Source organism: Esox lucius, chromosome 8 (genome assembly GCF_011004845.1).
Source record: "Esox lucius isolate fEsoLuc1 chromosome 8, fEsoLuc1.pri, whole genome shotgun sequence".
NCBI classification, from domain to species: domain Eukaryota; kingdom Metazoa; phylum Chordata; class Actinopteri; order Esociformes; family Esocidae; genus Esox; species Esox lucius.
This window is the reverse complement of record NC_047576.1, coordinates 19,599,303-19,610,763: the sequence shown is the minus strand read 5'-3', so window position 1 is coordinate 19,610,763 and position 11,461 is coordinate 19,599,303. Positions and strand designations below refer to the sequence as shown.

The 11,461-nt window shown below is 43.3% G+C and overlaps 1 protein-coding gene across 1 annotated transcript; it reads right to left on the bottom strand.

Annotated features, from left to right (window-relative positions):
• Positions 1 to 3,373: 3,373 nt before the first annotated feature.
• plpp6 (phospholipid phosphatase 6) lies at positions 3,374 to 8,117 on the bottom strand. The gene is made up of 2 exons (XM_010872008.5): positions 7,442 to 8,117; positions 3,374 to 4,265 (listed from the first exon to the last, which is right to left on the bottom strand). The coding sequence occupies exons 1-2, from the start codon at positions 7,932 to 7,934 to the stop codon at positions 3,895 to 3,897; spliced, it is 864 nt and encodes a 287-aa protein (XP_010870310.1). The 5' UTR covers positions 7,935 to 8,117; the 3' UTR covers positions 3,374 to 3,894.
• Positions 8,118 to 11,461: the final 3,344 nt, after the last annotated feature.

Below are 11,461 nucleotides of genomic sequence, written 5' to 3'. Positions count from 1 at the left end.
AAAATTACAGTGCAATCATTCTGGAGTACACATCCAAAACCCATCGAATGAACAGTCACATTTGCTACCATATATAAACAAACCATTATAACATAAAGCTCTACTTTACAGAGTATGCAGATATTAGACATCACACATTAAGGATTATACAATAAAACAACAACAATTGATTACAGTTTTAATTTTGTGTATGAGGCTGGTGAGATTATGTCAATGGTGTTTGTGCAGACTAATTTTTTTTTTTTTACTGCCGGCAGAGGCCCAGACTATTGGGGCACAGTTGACTACCAACTTTTAGCTCCAACCATTGGAAACTGCAGAGCTCAGATCAACTGCTAGCACCAACCATTGGAACACATAGGGCTCTGGTGTGAAGTGAACCAAGGCTGTGTTTACACAGGTAGCCCAATTCAGAAACGGTATTTTCCCTAATAATTATTTTGCCCAATCCCATCTAATGTTTTTATAGCTGATGTGATTGGTCAAAAGACCAAATTGGTGGAAAATATTTAGTAATTGGCATGCCAGTGTAATGGGAATGTGGTGCCATACTGGAAACACTCTTATACAGCTGTACAGTCAACCTGATTATCTAAACGTGTCCTCTGAATGTCAGCCATATTGCTTAGATTGTGCATGAATTTTCATATATTTCTTGGTGAGTAGATGCATGAAAACAGAATAACAGCTATGCAAGCTTCCTTATTGCGATGTTAAGAGAACCACAATTGCTTAGGCTGAGTGTTTCTCGTCAGGAGATAACAGGTAGCAGTTTCCGGGGAAGGCATGCCAATTGGTCGAATCTCACAGATTCAAGAACCAATCACTGGTAAGCTCTAGTTTCAACAACTGGATTATTGCAAAAGAAATACAGCATACAACTCAATTGATTATTTACTCAATGGATTATTTACAATGGTCAGGAGAGAGATTATTGTGAGAGGGGTGTCAAGAGAGGAGGCAGTGGTTCATGAAAGATTCTACTGGAGTCTGTGGATAGGGAGCCAGACATGAAAGTGGATGAGAAATGTTGAAAGAGACAAGGGTCTAACTAGCTGCTCCTTCATATTAAATTAGAGTGGAGGTGTTCGAGTGGGTGGTTTCTCAGCAGAATTCACACAGCTGAGGACCGCAGAGATTTAGAGAGGTGAGAGAAACAGAGAAGTGTTTAATCACTGATTTGAGAAGGTGGAGAAGAGTATCTGGGGACGGAGACTATGGTCATATAATTCAACACAATGTTCTGCCAAAGGCAGTTTGCCTGGTTACCCAAACCCCTTTCTCTGGACTAACTATATGCCATTTCAATTGCCATTAGTTTCTCACCTGCAAGTAATCTGAACCGACTCACTTGTTGCCAAAAACAACAAAACCATCTGATTGATCCTAGTAATCTATGGGTTTCCTCTGACTGGTCCCAGAAACCGATGGATTGGTTGAGAACCTACACTAGTAAAGCATCATGTTGACACACTGATTGGTTAGAGATGACTTCCTTGTTACAACATCACTCATTTTGTCACCAAAACTGGAATTGAAGGTGTGAAATGTGTAGCAAACAATAGAGTCCTGGATATTTACAATGTGACAATAGGGAGATGACACCCACTATGGCAACCAGAAACACTTAAATGCCCAGAACAGCTGAGATCTTCCTCTCTCACACCTTCCTGCCTCTCCTGCACATTGCACCGACATGTTACACCACATGTATATATTCATTATAAGGGACCTATAACGCCAAGGCAAGAGGCAGTCAGGGAGGAGGGCAGAAGAGCTGTAGTGCGGTTAAAGACATTTGGCCAGTTAACCTGCCCCACCAACTCAACCAGTGTTCAGGGCACTATGGTGACACTGTAACTACAGCCTGCGTCACTCTGGGTTTAACCTGGACAAACATTAAGGATATTCTCGTCTACGACTGCACAATGAGTCAGTTACATCTGCAATCCAAACAGCCTGTCCTGATCATTCACCGAGTTATCACAAAAGGCTATTGCACTTTTATCTCTTCGGTCCAGGATGAGAAAACCTACTCAGCCTGGTCTTCACTTCAAGCCCTGCCAACATGTTCGTTGCATCATTAATCAAACAAGTTGTCAGGAAGCTTCCCCTCTCTATGCTGACATGAACACTTTTCCCCAGTGGCCAACATTACAAAGGTTATCTATCAGTATTGCACCAACCCAATGGACTTGAATGATTAGAAATGGAGTGGATTTAGTATTAACCGCCCTTGGACGGTGGTAACGAAGTTGATATAAGATTTTTTTTTTTTTTTTTTTATATTGATGAAAAATGGGCCCCTAAATAGGGCAATGGTAAAGTCAATGCAGATAGCATAACCAGAGACCAGGGCTAGAATGCTGCTCCTGGATCAGGAAGAATGCGTGGGAAGACATATCTCAACATCAACTGTCGCAGGTCTGCTGTGAAGAAGCAGGGTCTTAAACAACATATTTGAAATCACAAAATTTGGGAGAAAAAACACTATCGAAAACACTAATATAGCATGATTATATAAGTATTCACCCCCTCCGGTAGCAGCAACTTTATGAACGATAATAATTGATATTATTGGATAAGTCCCTTAATGCTTTTCAATACTCATTTATATAAAGAAATACAGTATTGACAAATATTTCAGAATTAATTTTCCAATAAAATCTTTTTGTGTAGTTTTGTCTATTTTCCTAAACATCGGTTATGGCTATAACCTTCAATCCAAAAAGAACTGCCTTCATTTGCTGCCAAAGGTGTTTCTACGAAGTACTGAACACAGGGTTTCAATACTTATGTACATCAAATATCAGTTCTTCCATTTTAAATAAATTGGCACAATATATGCTTTGTCATATAATGGGGTAACGTGTGTAGATTGAAAGCAGCAAAAAAAGAATTACAAATTAACTTTGTAACACAACAAAATACATAAAGGTGAAGGGAATTCTGTCTGTAGCCACTGTAAACTGGGTCATGTCCCTCATCAAAACATAATCCACCGTTAATTATTGAGCATGCAGCAATCTATAGAAAACTCTAAATATTCACCAAAGACCCTCAATAACACATTCAGAGTAGCTATTTTTCACAGTGAGACAAAAGACAAACTATTACATTTCACGAGCCTTACATAGCTCACGTTTAAAACAAGTCAGTTCCATAAATGGCTTTGCTGAACAGAGCACCCGAAATTATCATTGTTATAGAATTCTCACACACACACACACACACACACACACACACACACACACACACACACACACACACACACACACACACACACACACACACACACACACACACACACACACACACACACACACACACACACACACACACACACACACACACACACACACACACACACACACACACACACACACACACACACACACACACACACACACACACACACACACACACACACACACTTCTCTTTCAGAACTGCAGAGCCCCAAACTTACACAACTAAAAGACCAGCGTATTGAGGTAATCCACTGTCCCTAGAGATATTGTAATCGGGGCAATACTACGCCCCCGGCTTAGAACACCATGGCAATATTCCTTTCCACACACGCTCACACACGCTCACACACACAACATTCCCGTTTTTAACAGCTAATTACAGTAGAATGGAAAGCGTTTCCTGGCCTTGCAGCAGCACTGTGTTGTAATGCAATGCGGTCAAGTATAGCTCCTCCTGCATAAGGGCCTCTGGTTGCAGGTACCTGTGATTGGTGGGTGGGTGGTTTGGAAGGTGGCAGTCTTTGTTGCAGTTGTTGGTGTTGAACAGGTGACGGTGACCAGTGTGGCAGGATCAATCAATGTTTCAAATACATGGAGTCGGGGGGCCGGTCTCCCACCAACTAGGCCCTCCGTAACGGTCGGTCCTCATCCCTGGACGAGTCCCAACATCCCCTGCAGGCCCAGCGATGACACCCAGAGCAACTCCACTAGGTTGTACTGCCAGTAGCCCATCAGGAAGCCGAACAGCACGTCGGTCACGTTGTGTCGGCCCAGCAGCACCCGGCTCAGCCCCACCAAACCCGACCACAAGAGAACCAGCACCCGCAGGGGGGCGGCCAGCACCAGGTGGGCGAGCAGGAAGCGGGCACACATGGCGGCGCGGGTGGCGTGCCCCGAGGGGAAGGAGTAGCGGTCCACGGAGAAGGTAGCGAACATGTCCATGCGGTTGTGGGAAGGGCGGCGGCGGCGGACGACTGCTTTCACCACGCCGACGAGGATCAGGTCTAGAAGGAGAGCTGGGGGGGCGCAGATAACAGAGATATTACTCAGCAAGCAGGTCCTTCAGCTAACAGAAAACAACTGTAGAACCCTCTCTGGATTCTAGATCACTGTACATAACCACCTGAATATTCAAACTCTAATGAATAGGGCTAGGGGGATATTCTGCACATTTCACCATTGAATGTAACACATTCATATGCTACCCAAGCAGGGCCGTCTCAAGCCTTTTGGGCCCCTGAGTAGGTTTTGGTTGGGGGCATCCGAAACCTGACGAGTGAATAAAGGAGAGGCTACATATCAATCTTTTCTCTGACCACTGAGAAGAATGTGCTGTCACTGAAGATCCAGAGGTTTCTTTTCATGTGCAGATAAAATCTTGTATTTATGTATTTATTCATCATGAGTAGACAGCTTGCTCCTTCCTCCAGCTCTAAAGTTTTCCATCTGCTGCTGAATTTCTCCCTCATGCTTCTAGCACGGTGCTCTGATGTGACCAACCTGACAAAGGAGCCCACCTTTCTGTTTCCTGAGACTAAATGGCCTGAATAAAACCCCTGGGTATTTGAACAAACATTCTTAACATCCAGAAAATATAATGATCATAAGGGAACAATAACAGAGGGTTGACTAAATGAAACAAAGAGCTGGCTTACATTGTCAGGTCCCTTAGAGCTGCTCCTAATAATGACAATTGCGTTGGCCTCAGAGCATGAATCCAGCGTGGCCACTGGCAATAAGGCCTTGACTACCACTGGTGCAGAAAGTGTGACCGGCCAGTGCCAACGCTATTTGCATATTGATGAAAAAATATCACGGATAGATAGGAAAGACAGAAGGATATCTATAAATATCAGATATCAGAAAATCACTTGTATGATTTTTAAATAATTAATTTGCATTTTATTGCATGACATAAGTATTTTTAAGAAGCCCTCCTGTTCTCCACTCATTACCTGTATTAACTGCACCTGTTTGAACTAGTTACCTGTATAAATTACACCTGTCCACACACTCAATCAAACAGACTCCAACCTCCAAGACCAGAGAGCTGTGTAAGGACATCAGGGATAAAATTGTAGACATGCACAAGGCTGGGATGGGCTACAGGACAATAGGCAAGCAGCTTGATGAGAAGGCAACAACTGTTGGCGCAATTATTAGAAAATGGAAGAAGTTCAAGATGACAGTCAATCTCCCTAAGTCTGGGGCTCCAAGCAAGATCTCATCTCGTGGGGCATCAATGATCATGAGGAAGGTGAAGAACTACACAGCAGGACCTGGTCAATGAACTGAAGAGAGCTGGGACCACAGTCTCAAAGAAAACCATTAGTAACACACTACGCCGTCATGGATTAAAATCCTGCAGCGCACGCAAGGTCCCCCTGCTCAAGCCAGCGCATGTCCAGGCCCGTCTGAAGTTAGCCAATGACCATCTGGATGATCCAGAGGAGGAATGGGAGAAGGTCAAGTGGTCTGATGAGACAAAAATAAAGCTTTCTGGTGTAAACTCCACTTGCCGTGTTTGGAGAAAGAAGGACGAGTACAACCCCAAGAACACCATCCCAACCGTGAAGCATGAAGGTGGAAACATCATTCTTTGGGGATGCTTTTCTGCAAAGGGGACAGGACGACTGCACCGTATTGAGGGGAGGATGGATGGGGCCATGTATCGCAAGATCTTGGCCAACAACCTCCTTCCCTCAGTAAGAGCATTGAAGATGGGTCGTGGCTAGGTCTTCCAGCATGACGACGACCCGAAATACACAGCCAGGGCAACTAAGGAGTGGCTCCGTAAGAAGCATCTCAAGGTCCTTGAGTAGCCTAGCCAGTCTCCAGACCTGAACCCAATAGAAAATCTTTGGAGGGAGCTGAAAATCTGTATTGCCCAGCAACAGTCCCGAAACCTGAAGGATCTGGAGAAGGTCTGTTTGGAGGAGTGGGCCAAAATCCCTGCTGCAGTGTGTGCAAACCTGGTCAAGAACTACAGGAAACGTATGATCTCTGTAATTGCAAACAAACGTTTCTGTACCAAATATTAAGTTCTGCTTTTCTGATGTATCAAATAATTATGTCATGCAATAAAATCACAGTTGGAGAGTACCTGCTTTGTAAGTGGGAAAACCTGCGAAATCGACAGTGTATTAAATACTTGTTCTCCCCACTGTACATAGGCTACATATAAAATAAATTAAGTAAAAATGACTGGTAATGATTAGTAATTGAGTCCTGGCAAAACCCAGTTTAAAAACCACTGCATAAGACAATGTCACCATCACTTAGAATATTAACCCCTGAGCCCATTTCATCTTCCCCTCGCTGTCACACAAACACCATTTCACACCATCACCCAGACATAAGCTCAGTGACAGCTTTGAACTTTTGCCAGAGAGGGAAGAAGACAGAATGAGTGAGAAAACAGAGATAGAAATAAAGAGGAGAGCTGTAGTATTTGCATCTAAACACTTCCATCCTGATCAAACCCAGCACACTGAACACTTCTAATATCCTGATCTACCCAAACTGAACACATTGCTCTCTCTTGCTTTCCCTCTACTTTTCAGTCCATTTCTTTCCCTCACCCCAGACCACACCCCCCATTACGCAACAGTGGGTGATATTGTTTGCCCCTTCTAAACTGTTTATAACTTGAAGACTTGAGAAACAGCAGATGCCATGCTGTGTGTGTGTGTGTGTCTCAATATTTCAGGAATTAGCACTGCAAGTGTTTGTGTGTGAACCTGACAGCATCACTAGCTTGTGTTTACTTAAGTCCCAGAAGTAGACATCTAAAGCATGTGCTTTCATATTTGAACTAAGGGAATAATAGAAAAGAGTGTGTGCTGAAACAGAAGTGGGTAAAAATCAAAGCCATGTTGCATCGGTATACGTGCCCTGGAGACAGTTGTTAAAACATCCTTGCAGAAATTGAGATGATAAGGAAGAACATTTCAGACTATATACTACCCCAGTGATCTAATAAAAACACCAACATTCATTATTAAGAGGATACCATCCTGGTGGCAGGCAGTGAGACACTGCTGTAAGAAAATGTAAAAAAAAAAAAAAAATATATATATATATATATATACATACACAAACTGCAGTTGGGCATAGGGTTGGGGGGCGATAAAATTGATAAGATGTGATGACCACATTAAAATGCAACCGTCAATATGATAATGGCATTTACCCATAAAGAGGTTGAGCATAACCTCTTGTCCTGCGGCACTGTCAGCCTTGTACAGGCCGTAAGCTGTCCCTACGAGCCATGGTATTCCATGGCCAGAAATCTCAATCAATTTCATCAATGGTCGAATGCTGCCCCAGGAGGAATCTTCACAGGCACACACACCCAACCGCTTTGAAAGCCACAGGTCAATGGCGAGGAGGGAGCTCAGGGCTATCCCGATAAAGGAAGGGTTTAGCCGCATACAATCCTCTTCGGGCATGCCTGTGTTGGAGGAGGTGGAAGACCCAGAGCCCCTTCTCCGGGTAGGGCTCTCGGAAGCCCGCAGTCTCGCTGCAGCGGTTGGGTCTGAGCCCTGCCGTTGGAGGAGAGTCGGTACAGGTGATCGGTTAAGCGACATGAACTCGTAGCGTCCGTTGCCGTTGGAGCTGCTGCTAAGACCTGGGCTCCCACTTCCTCCGCGACTGGCGCTGTTTTTTGCTTTAGGAGAAGGCATTTTGTTCTATTTCTGACTTTGAAAATCGGCTATAATTATTTTAAACCAAAGCGGACGGTTGTCAGTCGTGAAAATGCAGTTTTTCGTGTTGCTCAATTCATCGCTTCACTCCTGATAAAACCTCACGTCAGCCGCAGAGTTTCCTGAAAATCCATCTTTGTTTTTCATTGCGTAAAGCATGCTGGGAGTATTTCCTCGCTTTGAAAGAGGAGCGGCACAAAAAATGATGCCGCATTCAGGAGTATTTGGAAGTATCTTACCTCCGACTTGTGCATTACAGTCTAAACTGTTAACTCGTCACGGAACCCAATCGGAATTTCAAATAATGGAACAGGCCAAAGTTTTCGACTAGACATGTTAACTAGAAAGTTGAATTATGTGGATGACATTTTTGTCTAAACTAACAGCCTTGTCAGAGGATTTGTGAGAGGGAAACCGGTGAAAAGGAGATTAAGGGGACAAGGGGACAGATCTCACTGTGAACCTCGACGGCTGCATGGTCGTATCCCAAAAAACTGTAAGAAACCTCGGCGTTACCCTTGACCCTGACCTCTCCTTTGAAGAACATATAAAATATGTCTCAAGAGTTGCTTTTTTTCATCTTTGAAACATAGCAAAAATCAGAAACTTTCTATCAAAATCTGATCAAAAACGTATCTATGCTTTAGTTACTTCTTGACTAGATTACTGCAATGCTCTTCTTTCCGGTTACCCTGACAAATCAATAAATAAAATTCAATTAGTGCTGCACACGGCTGCTAGAATCCTAACTAGAACAAAAAAATGTGAACACATTACTCCTGTACTAGCGTCCTTACACTGGCTGCATGTTGGGGTTAAGGCTGATTTTAAGGTTTTATTGTTAACCTATAAATCAATACATGGACTTGCTCCTATACTTACTTACTGAAAAAATCCAGCTATACATACCTAAACGTAACCTACGATTGCAAGATTCAGGCATTTTAATTGTACCTAGAATGTCTAAACCAGGGGTGTCCAAACCATTCCACGGAGGGCCGTGTGTCTGCGGGTTTTTGGTTTTTCCTATAAATCGGTTCCCAGTTCACACCTAAGAAACCAGGTGAGGGTAGAAACTAACCAATTAGTAACCTAATTAGTCAGTCAAGTACAAGGAGAGAGCGAAAACCTGCAGACACATGGCCCTCCGTGGAATGGTTTGTACAACCCTGGTCTAAACAAACAGCCGGAGGCAGGGCCTTTTCTCATAGAGCTCCACTACTGTGGAATGATCTGCCAATTAAGGTTAGAAATGTAAACTCGGTGCAAACTTTCAAGTGTCTACTAAAAACTCATCTCTACAGCACGGTTTATAATTAGGTGTAGCTTGGCCAGGGGGCGTGAAGGCTTGATACTGTCCACCCTTGCTATCTTGCCAGGTGGGCTCTCATCGCCACTGGGATGCCCTCCTTCCAATGCCTTTCGGGGGAAGTGTCACTGGCTTGTTGTTGTCTCTCTGTTGCGCACTTGTGCAATTGGGCTGTACTCTGCTGGCAATACTCAGCCCTCATTCAGGGTGGTTGCGGTTGGTGGTTGTCCCTTTGGTTTATGCCTGGCAATGTGGGTAGATTGATTTCCTGCCTGTTGGGCCCTGTCCGGGGCCTCTCCCGGGTAGGGCCACAGTGTCGCTGGACCCCCCCGTCTCAGTTCCAAGGTCTTATGCTGCTATACTATTTTGCTGGGGGACTTCCCAACTAAGTTCTCCTTCTCCACTATAAATTGTTGTTGATATGAGGAATGCATTTTCTGAATTTTCCCAGTCTCCTCCCGTTTTAGACTTTAGGAGGACATGAGGTCCTGGTCCACACCTACGGAGTACCTGGTTTGGGGGGCTCGTTGCTGTCCCTGTCCTTGTCCATCTGATCATATTTCTGACCTAGTCTAAATTTAAATAGACTATGGATTTAGCCCACATGCATTTATTAATTATTAATATTATTAATTATTAATATCTCACCCGGCACAGCCAGAAGAGGACTGGTAACCTCTCTGAGTCTGGGTCCTCTCAAGGTTTCTTCCTAACATTTGGCCTTCTTAGGGAGTTTTTCCTAGCCACTGAAATTCAACACTACTGTTGTTTGCTCCTTGGGGTTTAAGGCCGGGTGTTTCTGTAAAAGCACTTTGTGACAACTGCTGTTGTAAAAAGGACTTTATAAATGCATTTGATTGATTGATTGATTGGTATTAAACCTTGGTCTTCTTCAGGAAGCAGCATACGCATTGAGTTGCGAGTGTTAGCACTGGAAATAATAATCTGTTGTTATTTATGATGCGAGGGAGTCAGTAACACAACTTCTATGTTGGAGCTGTTGCAACTAGGAGAGTGTGTGGTGCTCAAATCATAGTCTGATCTTCAAAAACAAAAACTGCAGAGGACTGCCAACTGACTCATATACAAACCACCATGCATATTAAATAATGACTTCAGGTGTAGATCAGTCAGGGACAATTTACGCATGATACTTAGCATTTTAGATGAACACAGCTAACGTTCTGATTGATTTACAAACCACCTTGTATCATCAATAAAGACTCATTGGGCACATTACTGGTGCCCTAAGTATCAGACCAGATGTAAGTCGACGAGCAATTAAGTAACTTTCAGACGATCCAAAACATGCCCATCTGGGTGTCTGGTCAACTTGAAAAAGCTTGGAGAAGACAGCATAAAACGATCCACAACAATATTTAAGCATCATAGCCTCAAGGAGCACAACTGCAGTCAAATCCACAATTAAACTCAATATAACTGAAACATGTCTGAAAGACTGGAAAGATGAAGACACACAGTGGTCTAGAGAGGTCCGGTAGTCTGGTGCACATGTACTGCGGTTGCATGGGTTCAAATCCAGTCCATGGCTCTTTCAGCTAAGGTCCTCTTTTTATCTTTTCCCATTGCCTTTGTTAGATATTAACTGTCAAGTCAAGGGAGAGATAAGTTCAATTATTTATTGAAAATTGCCACAGTGTTGTCTCATGTATGTTCCAGTATCACCACAGCTTACCAGATCGTTACACTTGCGTTAAATAAATGATAGGCATGACTACGTAAAACAATGCATTCATTCTACAGCACAGAGGCCACTATTCATGACACCCTTCAAGCCCAATGGTTAATTCCAGTCACAAGCTTTGACAGAACATGACTTCCTGAGAGCGTGACTTCCTGAGGGTGTGACTTCCTGAGAGCGTGATTGTAGAGAATCTAAACACAGATGTCCTCTTGTTCTTAACTTTTTTAGATGAGATTAATTGTAACAAAACATACATTCAGAATTCCACACCTCGATAAAAAGTATATATGCCTGAAGTTATATCGTAAACAGCATTATGTGTGCTCTGAGTTAAAAGATCCAAGGAGGCACATCCTGTCCAATCATCAGTAAGAACAGTACAACTGCAATATAATATTTCTTACCACCTTTGGTCTCCAACATTCCCCTAACCAGTAGGTGGCGGTAATGCAACATATGGTTTGCCCTACGACATGAAAACAACAGAAGATA

Coding starts and splice junctions, on each gene's coding strand:
- plpp6 (XM_010872008.5), bottom strand. CDS start 7,934: ATGCCTTCTCCTAAAGCAAAAAACAGCGCCAGTCGCGGAGGAAGTGGG. Junction 4,266..7,441: donor TATGCTCAACCTCTTTATGG/GTAAATGCCATT, acceptor GCGCCCCCCCAG/CTCTCCTTCTAGACCTGATC.